The sequence below is a fragment of the Mus caroli genome, unplaced genomic scaffold (genome assembly GCF_978045245.1).
Source record: "Mus caroli unplaced genomic scaffold, Mus_caroli_1 scaffold_9, whole genome shotgun sequence".
In the NCBI taxonomy this organism is placed as follows: domain Eukaryota; kingdom Metazoa; phylum Chordata; class Mammalia; order Rodentia; family Muridae; genus Mus; species Mus caroli.
Window position 1 is genome coordinate 32,648,981 of NW_028227264.1, and position 15,883 is coordinate 32,664,863.

At 43.6% G+C, this 15,883-nt stretch overlaps 1 protein-coding gene across 5 annotated transcripts in view; it reads right to left on the minus strand.

The window, feature by feature from the left end:
• Window positions 1–14,451, minus strand: part of Nt5dc1 (5'-nucleotidase domain containing 1) — a 110,762-nt gene extending 96,311 nt beyond the window's left edge. For 3 of the 5 annotated variants that reach the window (XM_085842772.1, XM_085842771.1, XM_085842770.1), the window contains exons 1-4: window positions 14,264–14,451; window positions 8,876–8,967; window positions 4,936–5,007; window positions 1,078–1,214 (exon numbers count right to left, since the gene is read on the minus strand). In XM_085842772.1, the coding sequence (XP_085698898.1) occupies window positions 1,078–1,214; window positions 4,936–5,007; window positions 8,876–8,967; window positions 14,264–14,356 (394 nt within the window). In that variant the 5' untranslated portion in view covers window positions 14,357–14,451. Of the gene's footprint in view, window positions 1–1,077; window positions 1,215–4,935; window positions 5,008–8,875; window positions 8,968–14,019; window positions 14,235–14,263 lie in introns of those variants that run through there. The other 2 variants (XM_085842773.1, XM_085842774.1) reach the window with 2 other exon arrangements.
• Between the last annotated feature and the right edge of the window lie 1,432 nt (window positions 14,452–15,883).

The following is a 15,883-nucleotide window of genomic DNA, read 5'->3' on the forward strand; positions in this document are numbered from 1 at the left end:
TTCAAGATTTTGAATAGCTTCTGAAGCAAAACACTTAGTTATGTGCTTAGCTTTCCTTGGAAATGGGAAGAAATTACTTACCAAGGCTTTCTGCTCTTGGGAATTGAACATACAACTCCACACATAGGCATACTCTACTAGTGGGGCTTGTTCCCAGCCAAAGCCAACAATTCACTATCAGTCCTTGGGAAGGAAATTTGACTGAGATGTGCAAAAGCATCCAATACGGAACTGTAAGGCAAAATCTCATTTCCTCACCCACTGGTTTTGTCAAACCCATCCATACCGCCTAATACTTTCAACCCACCAGAAAGACTTAAACAAAAATCTCAAAAGAAGGCAAACCTAAGAGGCCACACAACAGTAACAAACAAATGTTAGCTATTCTCAGGTTATCACAGGTCTGAAAGGGAAAGGGTGAGCTTTAACACTCTAGAGTGGCAGGAAGAACAGAAGGTTACGGCAGAGAGAACAGAGAAACAGCCTAATTTTAATGAGGACTCCCTGTCCATAAAAAGATCTTAACCACTTCAAATTAATCCATGCATACCAACGTCAGTAAATAATTTCTAAAATATTGCTTGTTTAGCTTTGGTAAAGCTCTTCACAGACTTGAGAAGAACACGTGGAGTCATTTTAGAATAAAAATCAGAGGCAGGAGATAGGGCTGTATGAAAGGAATCTAAGGGGCAGGAGTACCAGGCAGTGGAGCTATGAAGACATGGGAGACAGGGAAACTGAGGACAGAGCATGTTACTAACTGCTGCATAAAGAACCCAGTCCAGCTAAGGGATGCACCATCTTCAGGATGGTCCTTTTACTTCAGAACCAACATGAGTAAAAGGAGATTCAAGGAAAGCTCCATCACACCAGTGGAAATGTGGCTTGAACTAATGCTGAACTAATGCCAAAAAGAAACCAGACACACCTGAAAAATAATATATCCTAGTGCTAGAAAGTTAAATCCATTCCTTTGGACATCTTGCTTGGCCAGAGGGGACAGAGGTGTTTCTTTGTGTCCTCATACTGCAGTAACAGGCTAAAAGTGAAGCAGCATGAGTGAGGGATGAGCCCTACCTGAGCAGCAAGGAATGTCGGACACACCAGGCTTGTCTGATGTACAGCGTTTGTCTGACACACAGTGCCTCCACTCCTTCTTGCCAAAGGCTTCAGTCAGTGCCTCGGGAGTCATCATCTTGGTGCCGTGGCTTGCCCTGTTGACGAGAGAAGACTGCAGAGTGCTACAGTTCTCTTGATTACATCTGTGATGACACTGAAACTACTGAACCTTAATCCCACTAGACTTAACATGTGATCCTCCTGCCTCAGCTTCCTGAGTGTTACCCATGGGCCACCATGTTCAACTATTGTTTTTGTTTTTATGTATCTGGTTTTCAGCTGGGTTGATCTCAACCAGTCTGGGATTCTATAAGCCCTTTACTGGTCATAGCATAAAAACCAACAGAATATACACTTAAGGCAGAAAACACTTGCCTAAGTAACACAAGTGAAAGTAGATCAGTTCAAAGCTCACTGTCCAGATGCTCTGGGATTTCTACCACAGTCCTGACTCTTCTACTTTTAGCCTATCCACTAGCAAATGAGGAGGAGATTCCCTATGCAAGGGTACTGCTGCAGAAGGTCCCGTCATTTTGTAGAGACACTCATCCAAAGATGAGACAAAGTCAGTGTGGCAGCATATGCTTTGAATCCAAGCTCCTCTAGAGGGTAAGGTCAGAGGCCCACAGCTTTAAAGCCCTTTTGGAAACCTTAAGAGAGACCTTGTCTCAGACATAAAAGGAAAAAGAAAGCATTGGAAATGTATACTAGTGGTAGGAAACTAGTCTAGGGTATGTATGGTCCTGGATTCTAACCCCAGTAACATGCACATGTGCGTGTACACACACACACACACACACACACACACACACACAGCAAAAGCAAAACACATATCCAACTGGAACAATCAGAAGACAACAAAGTAGACTGGGTGGAAAGGGTGACTTTGGTAGCAGGTTGGAATATGATGCACATCTGCTCCACAGGATGGTAAGCACCTAGCACCAAGGGCCAGTGGAAACAAGAGTGGACAATCTATACACACAAGGACACATACATAAGATCAACAAACACACTGGAATCACACTGGCAAGCAGCAGCCAGAGGAATGCACCAAACAGAACAGGATGCAGAAAGAGCTAGGTTCTATGCTCAGAATATTGCTTCTGCTTCACTAGGGCCATGTTAGGGGACTCTCCCTTTTCACCATGTGAAAGTTGATACTTTATATAGTTCTTTATGAGAACATATAGTGTATTTAATTTTGGTTGGAAAATAATATGGAGGGGAAAATGAATAAATGAAGCAGACCAAAGGAGGATGAAAACACAGAGTTCTCCTCTGTGTTTTTAGAGGCTGACACTTCAGAAGACTGGGTCAAGATGGAGGAAGTCTACAGGCAAACACAACCAGACAAATATCTACAGTATAGGATCAAAGACATCATCAAGGAGATAAAGTGTGCTAGAGAATCTTCAGGTTATTCAGAAGTTAAATTGGGAGAGACATAGACTGGGCAGACAGACAGATAGAAATGAACAACTAGAGAATGACTGAAGATTCCCAGAAAACGACCAACTTGACTACAGACTTAAAGGGCATGGGCACTGTATTTGCATACAGATAGACACATCCCCTAACTGGCTGAAAAAAAATTGGCAAATAAAAAACAAAATAATCAGAGATAAGACCACACATGTTTCTTTTAGACACACCTCAGGGGAGAGTCTGGGGGAAATATGAAAGCAACTTGACTATAAAATAAATGATCTTTCAAAAGTATACAAAAAGGGAGAAGTGCTTGCAGGGGCTCCATATTGAGTCTTCTCTGACACTGAACAAATGCATATCAACAACAACAGAGCACTGTATGGTGTTGGCATGACAACAATGTGAGTACCTGCTGGGGAATAGGTCCTCACTCCATGGTGCTCTCCCTAAGACTCAGTAGTGATGGCAGCTTCTAATTAGCTGCTTTTCATACCCTGATCAACCTGAGAGGTCTGCATGCACTCAGAGAAGAGGGAACCAGAGCATGGGGTTGATTTGGTCCATAAGGAACCCTGCATGATGGAAGCAAGTATGGCCTAAAGTGGTATACACAGACCACCAACCCCTACCCAGTACCCATCAGCATCTTCTTTAATCAAAGGATCCCTGATGGTATTCTAAGCACCCAGTGAAAACCAAAAGCATGATATCCATGATCTTTTAAAGATGTGGATCAAGCAGAACACTCCTATACTGTACATCGGAGTCAAACGTGTACAGCCATTCTGGAAATCAATTTGGTGGCTTTTCAGAAAATGGGAATAGATCTACCTCAGGAACAAGCTACACCACTCCTGGGCATATACCCAAAAGATGCTCCACCATCCCACAAGGAATCTTGTTCATTTATGTTCATAGTAGCCTCATTTGCAATAGCCAGAAACTGGAAACAACCTAGATGTTCCTCAACTGAAGAATGGATAAAGAAAATGTGGCTTATTTACACAATGGAATACTACTACTACTCAGCTATCAAAAAACAAGGACATAAGGAATTTTGCAGGTAACCCAAACTCCAAATACATGGATGGTATGTACTCACTTATAAGTGGATAATAGCCATTAAGTACAGGAAGACCATTTTATAATCCACAGACCCAAACAAGCCAAATAACAAGGAGGGGCTGAGGGAGAATGGTTGAATCTTTCTCAGAAGGCAAAATAAGTAGATATCAGAGATGGATGGAGGGAGGGAATTGAGTGGGAAAAAGGAGAGGGAGGGGAGGGCATCAGGTGTAGGGAGACTAGAGATGAGAGAAAGGAAATTGGCTGGGGGGGGGCATGTCTAGGATGTGCCAGAGACCTGGGAAAGAGGTGAGGGCAGAGAGGCCCCTGGGTGTCTTACATGGGAGGCTCTAGCTGAGAATCCTGTAAGTGTGGATGTGGATCCTAAAGTGGCCACTTCCTGTAGCCAGGCAGGGCTCCCAGTGGAAGGATAAGGACAGCAACTGATCCATAAAACCTTTGACCCAACATGTGTCCTGCCTATAAGATATGCAGTGGCAAAGATAGAGCAGAGATGGAGGGAATGGCTGCCCCCCAACCAATGACGGCCCCAAACTGAGACCCATCCCATGGGCAAGAACCAATCCCTGACAATATTAATGATAACTCTGGCAGGAGGCTAGCATAACTGTCTCTGAGAGGCTCCACCCAACAGATACAGAGACCCAGATCAAAACATTAGATGGAGCTCCAGGAATGAGTTACGGGAATGATTGAGGAACCAGAAGAGAATAGGGATTCCACAGAAAGACAAACAGAGTAAACTAACCTGAACGCTTGGGGGCTTCCAGAGTCTGAACCACCAACCAAAGAGCATATAAGGGCTATACCTACTATGTCTCCCAACATGTATGTAATAAATGTGCAGCTTGGTCTTCATGTGAGTCCTCCAACAACTGGAGTGGGGGATGTCCCTGACTCTGTTGCCTGCCCATAGATTCTGTTCCCCTAACCTGGTCACCTTGTCTGGCCACTGTAGGAGAGGATGTGCCTAGTCCTGCAGTGACTTGATGTGCCTGGGGTGGTGGTGGAATGGTGGTGGGGTGGTAATATGGGGGGAGGGTCCCTCTTATTAGAGGGAGGGGGAGTGGGGGTACTGGAATATAAGGTGAATAAATCAATTTTTTAAAAAAGGGTAGGCGATGACCAAAGCATGTTATTTTCTACTATATTTCCTGCAAATATTTCTAAGAAGTTAAAAGGAATATGGTGCTATTTGTCATATGATTGACTAAAATAATAACCCCATTTTGTAGCTTAAGGACTGTACACTAGTAATAAGGTATCTTGGAGACTCTGATCACAATAATATTGCATTACCTGAGCACAGTGCCATCAGCTGCAAGTTTAATGAAGGTCCCATCTTCCAGATCCAATGCCAAACCCTTGCAACTAAAATGGAAACATTTGATTATCAATCAGCTCATACACTGAATTCACCTCCGAGGAAAAAAAAATCTGCATTATTAAATGTTACAATGTTAAAGAGATTTTCTCACCTGAACAAAGGATATGTTAATCAATGAGGGTAAGCATCCAGGAACAGTAAGTCTCAAAAACAGGAAGTCTTTAGACTTTTGTAAAAAAATAAATAAAAAGACATAACTCAAAAGAAAAATAGTAAATGAAGATTATCCTGTATCTTGTTAAAATATATTAATGTTTTAATGTATTTTAATTAATAATGTAATGATTAATAATAATTAATTAATAATATAATAATTAATAATATTAATGTAATTCTATAATATTAATGTTATACATGGGCAGGTGAGATGGTTCAGTGAGTAAAAGTGATTGTTGAGCAAAGCTGACAACCAAAGCTCAGGCCCCAGATATATGGCAGAAGAGAAAACAGACTCCTAAAGTTGACCCCTGACCTTCACACGTGTACTGTAGCACATGTATGCCTGTACCTGCACACACACACACAAGCAAGCATGTGCATACATATGCACACACAAATCAAATTAAAACATATATTAACAGAAAGATGCTCATGAATATACACAATGCACAAGCTAACTCCTTTGCCAGGGTGTTTTCTTTTCTACATTGTTTCTAATGTACTTCCATATAGTTTTACTTTAACTTATCCTCTGGTCAAGGAGTACTATTGAAAACTAGTAAAAAAAAAAAGTCAAATACTAAGTTCTAGGTTCTTTATTATAAAAGACTTGTGGGATCTGGAGAAAACTGGATAGATTCACTATTGTGAATAATAACAGCAAAGCAGCACATGGCCGGCAAAGAGCAAGGTCAAATACACACGGAAGTGTACTTGGGGGTCATTACTTACTTTCCTTCACAATAAAATTTCTAGGAACAATAGTCTGACACGGTAAGAGCTTTGTGTTACCTCTTAGGACAGGAAGGATGTACCAAAAGACAAACAAATCCCAGAGGGATGCTCAATGCATGATCATTCTGCATGCATTTTTTATGATTATTAGTTATAACCTAACAAGTATTTTCTTATTTTTAATTAATTTGTGTGTTTTTATGTGTGTTCACATGTGTACACACATGTGTATGTGTGAGCCAGAAGCTGACATCAGGTACCCTCCCTACTTTTTTTTTTAGTTTTTTTTTTTTATTATTATTAGATATTTTCTTCATTTATATTTCAAATGCTATCCCGAAAGTCCCCTATACCCTCGCCCCTCCCCCTGCTCCCCAACCCACCCACTCCTGCTTCCTGGCCCTGGTATTCCTCTGTATTGGGGCATGCAATCTTTGCAAGACCAAGGGCCTCTCCTACCAATGATGGCAGACTAGGCCATCTTCTGCTACAAATGCAACTAGAGACTTGAGCTCTGTGGGTACTGGCTAGTTCATATTGTTGTTTCTACTATAGGGTTGCAGACCCCTTTAGCTCCTTGGGTACTTTCTCTAGTCCCTCCATTGGGGGCCCTGTGTTCCATCCAACAGATGACTGTGAGCATCTACTTCTGTATTTGCCAGGCACTGGTATAGCCTCGCCTTATTTTTTAACACAGCATCTCTCACTGAATCTGGAGCACACCAGTTGCCTAAGCTGACCAGACTTCAAGGCCCTGTGATCCTGCTGCCTCTGCCTCCCTAAGGCTGGGATGGGGGAGCAGTTACTGCACTCATGCACTCTCCATCCATCCTCCCCACTTTCTTACCTTTGAGAATTCTGTGCACATATTCAGTGTGCTTTAATCCCACTCTCCTGTCCATGCTCCAAGTCTTCCCATCTTCCCTACTACCTCTTCCTAGTTCTCTCCTTCTCTCTCTCTCTCTCTCTCTCTCTCTCTCTCTCTCTCTCTCTGTGTGTGTGTTAAAACCAGAGTCCACTTGGGCCACTGGTTTTACCAAGTAAAATGTGAAATTAGTTAAAAGACAAAGTAACTTTTATTCTGAAAGTTTTGTGCTTACTGTACTTTGAACATGTTTAGACTTTATTTAGTATGAAAACAAACTTTCAACTTGTGACCACTTGTACATGGGTAGCCTCTCAGAAGCCCCATCCTTGAAGAAAACTAATGTTTCCTCTTCTTAGAAGCCCTTGACTGTCAATAGCTCATCAGCTAAGGGTGGGTTTTGGGCCCATCTTCCTGCTCCAAGCTTGGGTTTTATCTGGCTGAGCTTACTTACCCAGGGCTGGTGCATGTTGTTGTTCCTCTGCTAGCTCCTATGTGCAACTACCCTGCTGCTTCCTGAGAATGGCCCCTTTGCTGTCACTCACCACCTTTACCTTTTATGATCTTTCCACTCTCTCTTTCTGCAATGATCCTTGGGCTTTGGGAGGCACTCAGCTCCTTTTGTTTCGATGGTCTCTGGAAGTCTGAACAAACCTCTTGCTTGGAGATTGCTAACTGAGCTATCTTTCCAACCTTAACTGAAGAGACAGGGACTTTCTATGCTGCTCAGCTAACGTGAACAGCATCCTTCAACCTCAGGCCTTGGGTAGATGGAATTACATTCATAGTTGCCTGTATGTGCTACCATACCTATCTAAACTGAACAATTTAAATTAACTTGCTTTTTGTCTGTTTATTTGTTTGTTTAAATGAGAGCGAAAGACCAAGAATGCCCTTTGTGAAATTGAAAATCATAAATCAGGGAGGAATTGAACAGTAAGAATCATAAATGAATATTTATTTAAATGCCGTAAAGTAGTCACTTATTTAAAAGGGATGATTGCTCTTCCAGGGTTCTTAACAACAAAACAAACCTGTCCACGAAGATGTAAATTACAGTTCTTAGTAACCTGTCAACCTTCTGACTACGACTGACTGAAACTATATAAAAATATCCTCCAATTGTTGTGCCGATGTTCTCTATGGAAAAGAACTCCCATGATATGTACTCACTGATAAGTGGATATTAGCCCAGAAACTTAGAATACCCAAGATACAAGATAAAATCTGCAAAACACATGAAATTCAAGAAGAACAAAGACCAAAATGAAGACACTTTGCCCCTTCTTAGAATTGGGAACGAAACACCCATGGAAGGAGTTACAGAGACAAAGTTTGGAGCTGAGACGAAAGGATGCCATCTAGAAACTGCCATATCTGGGGATCCATCCCATAATCAGCTTCCAAACACTGACACCATTGCATATACTAGCAAGATTTTGCTGAAAGGACTCAGATATAGCTATCTCTTGTGAGGCTATGCCGGGGCCTAGCAAACACAGAGGTGGATGCTCACAGTCAGCTATTGGATGGATCACAGGGCCCCCAATGGAGGAGCTAGAGAAAGTACCCAAGGAGCTAAAGGGGTCTGCAACCCTATAGGTGGAACAACAATATGAACTAACCAGTATCCCCCAGAGCTCATGTTTCTAGCTGCATATGTATCAGAAGATGGCCTAGTCAGCCAACATTGGAAAGAGAGCCCCCTTGGTCTTGCATACTTTATATGCCTCAGTACAGGAGAACACCAGGGCCAAGAAGCGGGAGTGGGTGGGTAGGGAAGTGGGGGGGGAGGGTATGGGGGACTTTTGGAATAGCATTGGAAATGCAAATAAAGAAAATACCTAATTAAAAAAAAATCTTCCAAGTAGTCACAAGCCGAAAGTTCAATTTCATATTAAATAAAGTCTAAACATGCTCAAAGTACAGTATTTCAATTCACTGAACACAAAACTTTTAGAATAGAGGTTATTTTGTTTTTGACTAACTTCACATTTCACTGTTCACATTCACAGAAGAGTATGAAGTAAGATTTTATCAGTAGCCATTAGGAGCCACAGGGGATGCAGATGAAAAAGGGGTTGGAGACTTACCAGAAATCCCAGTCCTCTGGAGTCAGAGTGAGCAGCCCCTCATCATATCCTTTCTCCTTGACTAAGAACTGAGCAAAGCTGTTATAAATGAGCTGCAAATAAAGGAAGCAAAAGAGAGATTAACCAGAAAGTTCACTGTTCATTCTTAATTTCATAGACCTAAAATCCTAACAGAATCACTAATGGAGTTAGGTGGGAGGAGAATATCCATAACTGAAGTTCTGCAGTTATCCCCCTTCCCAGGTGAATGGTCAGCCCAAAAATTGTCTCACCAGCACACAACTACACAACTAAGACAGGTATTAATTTTACACCCAGGTCCTTGTTACACCTTGGAAAGCCTTGTTAAGACCTGACTACAGCTACCAGAGGAGTGATAGTCAACCTGTGTGGGTCATGGCCCCTTTCGCAAACCTCTATTTCCAAATGTACTTACTTTACATTCATAACAGTAGCAAAAAGAAGCAGCAACAAAAATGATTTTATGGTTGGTAGTCACCACAACATAAGGAACTGTATTAAAGGTTGTAGCATTAGGAAGGTTGAGGACCACTGTACTAGGACTGTCACCAGGACAGTAAGCATTGCTGACCACTCTGCCGTTATATCTATCTATGGTCCGTCAGTGCTGGAAAGGCCCGGGCTGAGAGGAAACTCAGTGAGATACACCTGACCAGGCAGATGAGTTAGGAGGAAACATGAGGTGTCTATCAGACACAAGACATTTCTTATTCCTCTACACAAAGAGAACAATTAAGCACAAAGGAGGGACAGAGTCTTCGGATGCAAGCAGAGGATGAACCAAAGCTCTGACTATTGACAGACCTTACTTCTCCACAGTTTTTATTTTTTAATTAAAATACCCATTTTTTAATAAGTAGAGTGACAGTGGAGAGCTGACTTAGTGAGTAAAGTGGCTACAAGTATGAGAACTTGGGGTCAGATCCCCAGCACCCATGCAAACTCTGGGCTTGACACCCATCTGTAACCCTAGCACTGAGAATCAGAGAAAGAGTGGCTCTCCAGAGCTTGCTGGTCAGCTAGTCTGACTGAATCTGTGAGCCAAGTTCTGTGAGACACCAACCATGGGACACCTGGCAGAGCTGGGTGAACCCAGGGGCATGGAGACCAGCCAGGTGTAGACTCCAAGGGCCTGCACGCTGCTGTACTTGGGTAGTGGGAGCTGAGTGCCGGGAAATGAGAATGGAGAAAACAAAGACTCCCATCAAACAGAGCTGCTCTCTGCTCAAGAGCCAACGAAAAACACTAAGTATGACTCGTGTCTAGTGCAGTATAACCCTCACCCGGACCAACAGAGCCATTTATCAATAGTTCAAAACCATGATTCAGAACAGGTGCAGCTTCTTAAAGGCACCTGAATTTAAGGGACGAGAGTGGCCTGGTGGACTCCTATAAGATTTTTTTTCTCTCTGTTAAGACAGGACCTTCTTATGTGCCCTAGCTAACCCGGAACACAGAGAGATCCATCTGCTTCCGCCTCTGTCTCTCTAGTGCTGGGATTACAGCTCCTATGGGATTCCTTTACCTCAGGAACCAGAGACCCACATGTTGAAAAAAAAGTTTTAAGTACTGTGAACAGTTAAAAAAAAAAAAAATCTGTCAGGATCCTACCTGCAAGGCCTGTTGCCAGAATGGGGTTAGCAGATGTAAAGCTCAGAGAGGTACCTGGCATGTTGGCAAATCCAACCCAAGCATTTGCTTTTATCACCAGTCCTGTGCTAGTCATAAACCAAAACAGAACTGACTGCAACACCTGCCCGTTGCCACTCTATAAATATTCCCAACTGGCCAGGCCACAACACAGGTTTGGTTTCTACTGGAATTTGCCAAATAAAGAATGATGAGGTAAAAATAAATGTTAGACTAATAGCAAGTATTTTGTTTTGTTTTGTTTTGTTTTGTTTTTTTTCCGATAAGCATGTTCCATTTAATAGTTTGGGTGTTCACAAAAACTTGAATTTGAAATTCAAGTTGAACTATGTACATGCCCTGTGTTTTAATTTGCTGAGTCTAGCAACCCTATAATCCTGCTGTGTTGGAAAATGAAGTGATGCCCCAATGGAAAGGTTTCAAGTTACTTTAGATTTCCAGCTTACAAAACTGAATTACAAGACCCGGCAGGGCCTTCGTTAAGGTTGGAAAGACTGGTGGGTGGCTCCTCCTTCAGATGGTACACATATTCTCAGTGTCAGATGCCCCATTCTCCCAACCAGAGATAAGAGGTGAGTGGGTGTTTTCTGACCTTTCAGTCTGCAAGCCCAGGGAACACAAGTGTCAAGTCCTCTGAGATGCTGCCACCCCTGAGGCCCTGGGGGAAGGGACACACAGGGGTCCATGTTTTCATGACACCATGCACTTGTTAAATCCCCTCACTGAAAACATCCTTGATTTCTCCACAAGCGTCTGCAGTTCCCAGCACCTGAACATCTACCTCTGCTGTGCTGTTCCTTCCCATCCATCACCTTCCAACTGCAGTGCCACGTGGACACTCTGCTGTGGGGATGAGAGCCTGGGTGTGAGAAATGGGAACTCAGGCCCCAGCACCATACAGGTTGTTCCAAAGATATCAGGATCTACTAAGGACTTAACTTTCCCACCCCCCACCCCCAGCCCCGTGGTTAGCATCTCTTATGATTAACAATGACCTCTAGAAATCCCCCAGAGGTCTTGTAAAGCTGCTTATCAACTTGGCTGGAGATGGAACTACCTAGGAAACACACCTTTAGGTCGGTCTTTGAGGGTGTTTCCAGAGAGATTTAACTGGGGAGGTAGGACCTACCTTGAAAGAATGAGTACCACCCCAAGGGCTGAGGGCCCAGACTGAATGAAAGTGAAATTAAAAGTCATTAGAAGGGGCTGGAGAGATGGCTCACTGGTTAAGAGCACAGACTGCTCTTCTGGAGGTCCTGAGTTCAAATCCCAACAACCACATGATGGCTCACAACCATTTGTATAGCTACAGTGTACTCATATACATAAAATAAACAAATAAATCTTTAAAAATTTTTTTTTTAAAAAAGCCAGTAGAAGAATCAGGAAGATGGTTCAGTGGATACAATACTTGGAAAACTGTAACCTTATCATAGGGAGGCAGAGACAGCATTCCCCAAAGTTTGCTAGCCAGCCAGCATAGCTGAAACAATGAGTTAGAGCTGGCCAGGTTCAGTGAAGAAACTCACTTATAAAAAAATAAACTGGAGGGGTTGAAGGGAAGGCTCAGTGGGTACAGGTGCTTGCAACAACCTGAGTTCAATTCCCAGAAACCACACGATGGAAGGAGATAACCAACTCCTATAAACTGTCCTCTGACTCCACATGTGCACTCATCATGTGTGCACACACATTCACAGTCAGCAGAGCACCAACATTTATCTCTCTCCTTCCTGACTGTTGATCTGATGTGACCATCTGCCTCATGTCCCTGCTGTTAAGTCTGTTAGCATTTTGTCTAAGCTCTGCCCCACAGTTACCTGGCAACAGCCAGGTATGCCTGACTCACTATAAAAGGGGCTGCTTACCCCTCCTCTCTCTTGCTCTACATACATACACCATACCAAAAAGGAAAAAAAAAAAGTGACTGTGTCATCATATTCAGTTAATTCCAACCACATTGTAAATTACTAAGCCCAGTATGCTCAAGACATAGAAAACACTGTTTTCTGTAACTCAGAAGACAGAGGCTCTTGGGGGTTGGGGGTGGGGGAGTCCAAAGAGTAACTAGAATATATAAAGCTTCTGGTGAGCATTTGGAGAAGTCAGGTTTAAAGAAATTGTAAGTGGTGACACAAAAAGCTTCCTAGGAGGGAAGAGAAGGACGGGGGTGGGAGGGTGATTTCATAATTTAAGTTCTTAAGATGAGACCCCACATGATGAAGAGACACTGAATGGAAGGGAAGAGACCCTCCCTCCGGGACAGGCAATAGCAAGCCTTGGCAAATACTCCTCTCCCCCATAAGAATGGAAAAGAACTTTACATCGTCTTTCTGGTAACAGGTTGCTAACCACAGAGAGGCTCCTACTTGTGTGTGGTTGAGCTGTGTCCCTAACTATGTCCTGGTGTTCAGCACTCGGTGAGACTTAGGATTTCCATACCAAGCATAACCAAGATTCACCAGGGTATTGTTTTCAGACTTTAATCAGCACTGCGATTCAAAACTTGCAGTAGAGTATCTTGTGAATCTTATATCCTAAAATGTTTATGCTCACACATGCACAAAATTGGCTTTTTACATGACAGAGGTTAAACAACATTCTCCACGAACGACAGTGAACACGGATGAGTGCATAAGATGAACCAGACTGGAATTTGAATGCCGTGGAAGGAAAGATATTAACACTCTGAAAGAGTAGCCAAAGGACCAACACTTAAATATCTTTAAACTGTCTCTATGAGAAAGGAAACGAGATCTGTGTAACTGCAAAACAGAGCCCCAGCAGGGGACACACACCTTTTTTTTTTTTTAAAAAAAAAAAAAAAAGCATCTGTATGCAGAAAACACACCGGAGTGATTCAGGAGCCTCACTTTTGATTTTGGAGAATCTGACCAGTTGGGGCACTGACAGGACTCCACTGACTGTGGTCTGTACTAGTGATGTAGTGGGTGCTAACCATAATAGCAAACAATCGGCTGCACACTTAATCCTCGAAGGGTTAATTGAGAAGGAACCCAGTGTCACAGAGCTAGGCACTTGGTGCCAGGGTCCCGAACCAGAGACTTTGACTGCAGAGTCCTGCTTAGACTTCTCACTGTGATATTCTTAATTCTTTAGTTTCTTGTGAACCCAAAGGGTCAGAGAAAGCAAGGCAATTAAGATGAGGATATAAGCCTACAAATAAAGCAATCTACTCCCCTCATATTCTGGGTAGATTCTGTTGAGATTACAACTTTATTTAAAACGCACAAATCAAGTAGTACGTTCGCAATAAATGCTTGTTTTCTTCTCTTGGTAAAGACAAAAGGAGGTCTAAGATGTTAATGACTTCGCCCAGTGTTTCTCACAGTACTATTATACAGTCTCTCCCTGTATGAAATACCTAAACTCAGACAGGTGATTCTTTGGACCTGCAAATGGAAAGATGCAGCCATATTTTCTTTAAGTTCAAAACAAGTGGCTGTACTCACTCAGCTGGTGCCCCGAGGAGTTGGAAAAAATAATAGGGCCTGGGATCAACAAATGACACCCAAAGCCCCTGGCCCCGCTTTTTCAGGGTTCTACAAGCCGGTTTCCCGGCTTGGTCTTGCGCTATCTTCTGCCCCTGGCTTCCTCCTCAAGACCGCAGAACCCCTGAAAGTACACTTCCGCCCAGCGGCCCGGGACTTACGACACTCTGCACAGCCGCCTTTAGAGGCTGTCCGTGCCACTCACCCGGGCGCTCTCGGGCAGGTTGTAGCGGCACAGCGTGTGGTCGAGATCGAAGCCGACCACGTCGCAGGCGGCCAGGGAGAAGTGCTGAGCCATGGCAGCGCAGCGGCGGGTACCGGAAGGCTGGTAAAGCGTGAGAGAAGAAGTTGCCCGGACTCCACAAGCGTAACTCGCAGGCAGGACGCGGAGTGGGGCGGGGCCTGACAGGGCGGGGCTTGACGGGGCGGAGGCTTATATAAGACAGACGGGCAGGACGTGGTCTGGTCGGGCGGGGCTAGTCAAGTGGGGCGGGTTCTGAGCACAGGACTTGCCCCTCCCGCGGCCTGTCCGCCTCCTGGAACGCCCCAGTTTTGCAGGCAGGTACAGGCCAGCTCCGCAGCTTGCTTCCAGCCAGTACAGTGCAGCAGGTACTGCTGGAGCTGAAGTGCTCAACTAGGACCCTGCTAGCCAATGCCCTTAATGTAGCTTAAGGTTTCACAGAATTAGTGGGAATTCTCGTTCATTTTTCAGGCGCCACACAACTAAATGATACCAGTGAAACCTCATCCCTTGAGGCTTGAGTGTGGGAGCAGTGTGTGAGAAAATGATAAGCACAAATAACTGTTGGACCCTATGATGGTTTGTATATTCTTGGACCAGGGAGTGACACCATTTGGAGGTGTGGCCTTGTTGGAATAGGTGTGACCTGGTTGGAGTAGGTGTGTCACTGTGGGTGTGGGCATCAGATCCTCACCCTAGTTGCCTGGAAGTCAGTCTTTCACTAGCAGCCTTTGGATGAAGATGTAGAACTCTCAGCTCTGCCTGTGCCATGCCTGCCTGGATGCTGCCATGCTCCCACCTTGAAGCCAGCCCCAATTAAATTTTGTTTTTTATAAGACTTGCCTTGGTCATGGTGTCTGTTCATAGCAGTAAAACTCTGACTAATACAGACCCCTTTAGCATACAGTTTGGTAAGTGGACTTTGAAAGTTGAATCAACAGCTTTATTACTCTATAGTTTGGTAATAAGACATGAAAGATATTCCTTGCATCATTTCATCCATTGGAATGCATTATAAAATATATTACGTATTATGGAAGACCACCTTACCAAAAGACACCAAGGCTGGTTGTATTAGTCCGGGTTCTCTAAAGTCACAGAGCTTATGGAATGAGTTCTCTATATATTAAAGGAATGTATTGTGATGACTTATAGTCTGTAGTCCAACTCACCCAGCATTGGTCAACTGTTAATAGGAAGTTGAAGAGTTTAGTAGTTGCTCTGTCCCGTGAGACTAGTTGTTTGAGCTGGTCTTCTGTAGAAGTAGGTAAATGCAAGCAGTTGAAAAAGAGTGAATCTTCCTTCTTCCAATGTCCCTGTGTAGGCCTCCATGAGAAAGTGTGGCTCAGATTAAAGGTTCGTACCACCACACCTGGATCTAGGACTTGCTTTGTCCCAGGCTGACCTTGAACTCAGATATCACCTTGCCTCAGTCTCCTGGGACAAAAGGCCTGTGCTATCTTACCTGAGCCTAAGCTTTTCATGGTCATCATGTCTCAAGATCTCCATGACAAGAGCTAGATCAGAAACTTGTGTCTTCCAGCCTCAAAATCTGGATCACAGGTGAGCCCTCCATTTCTGGAT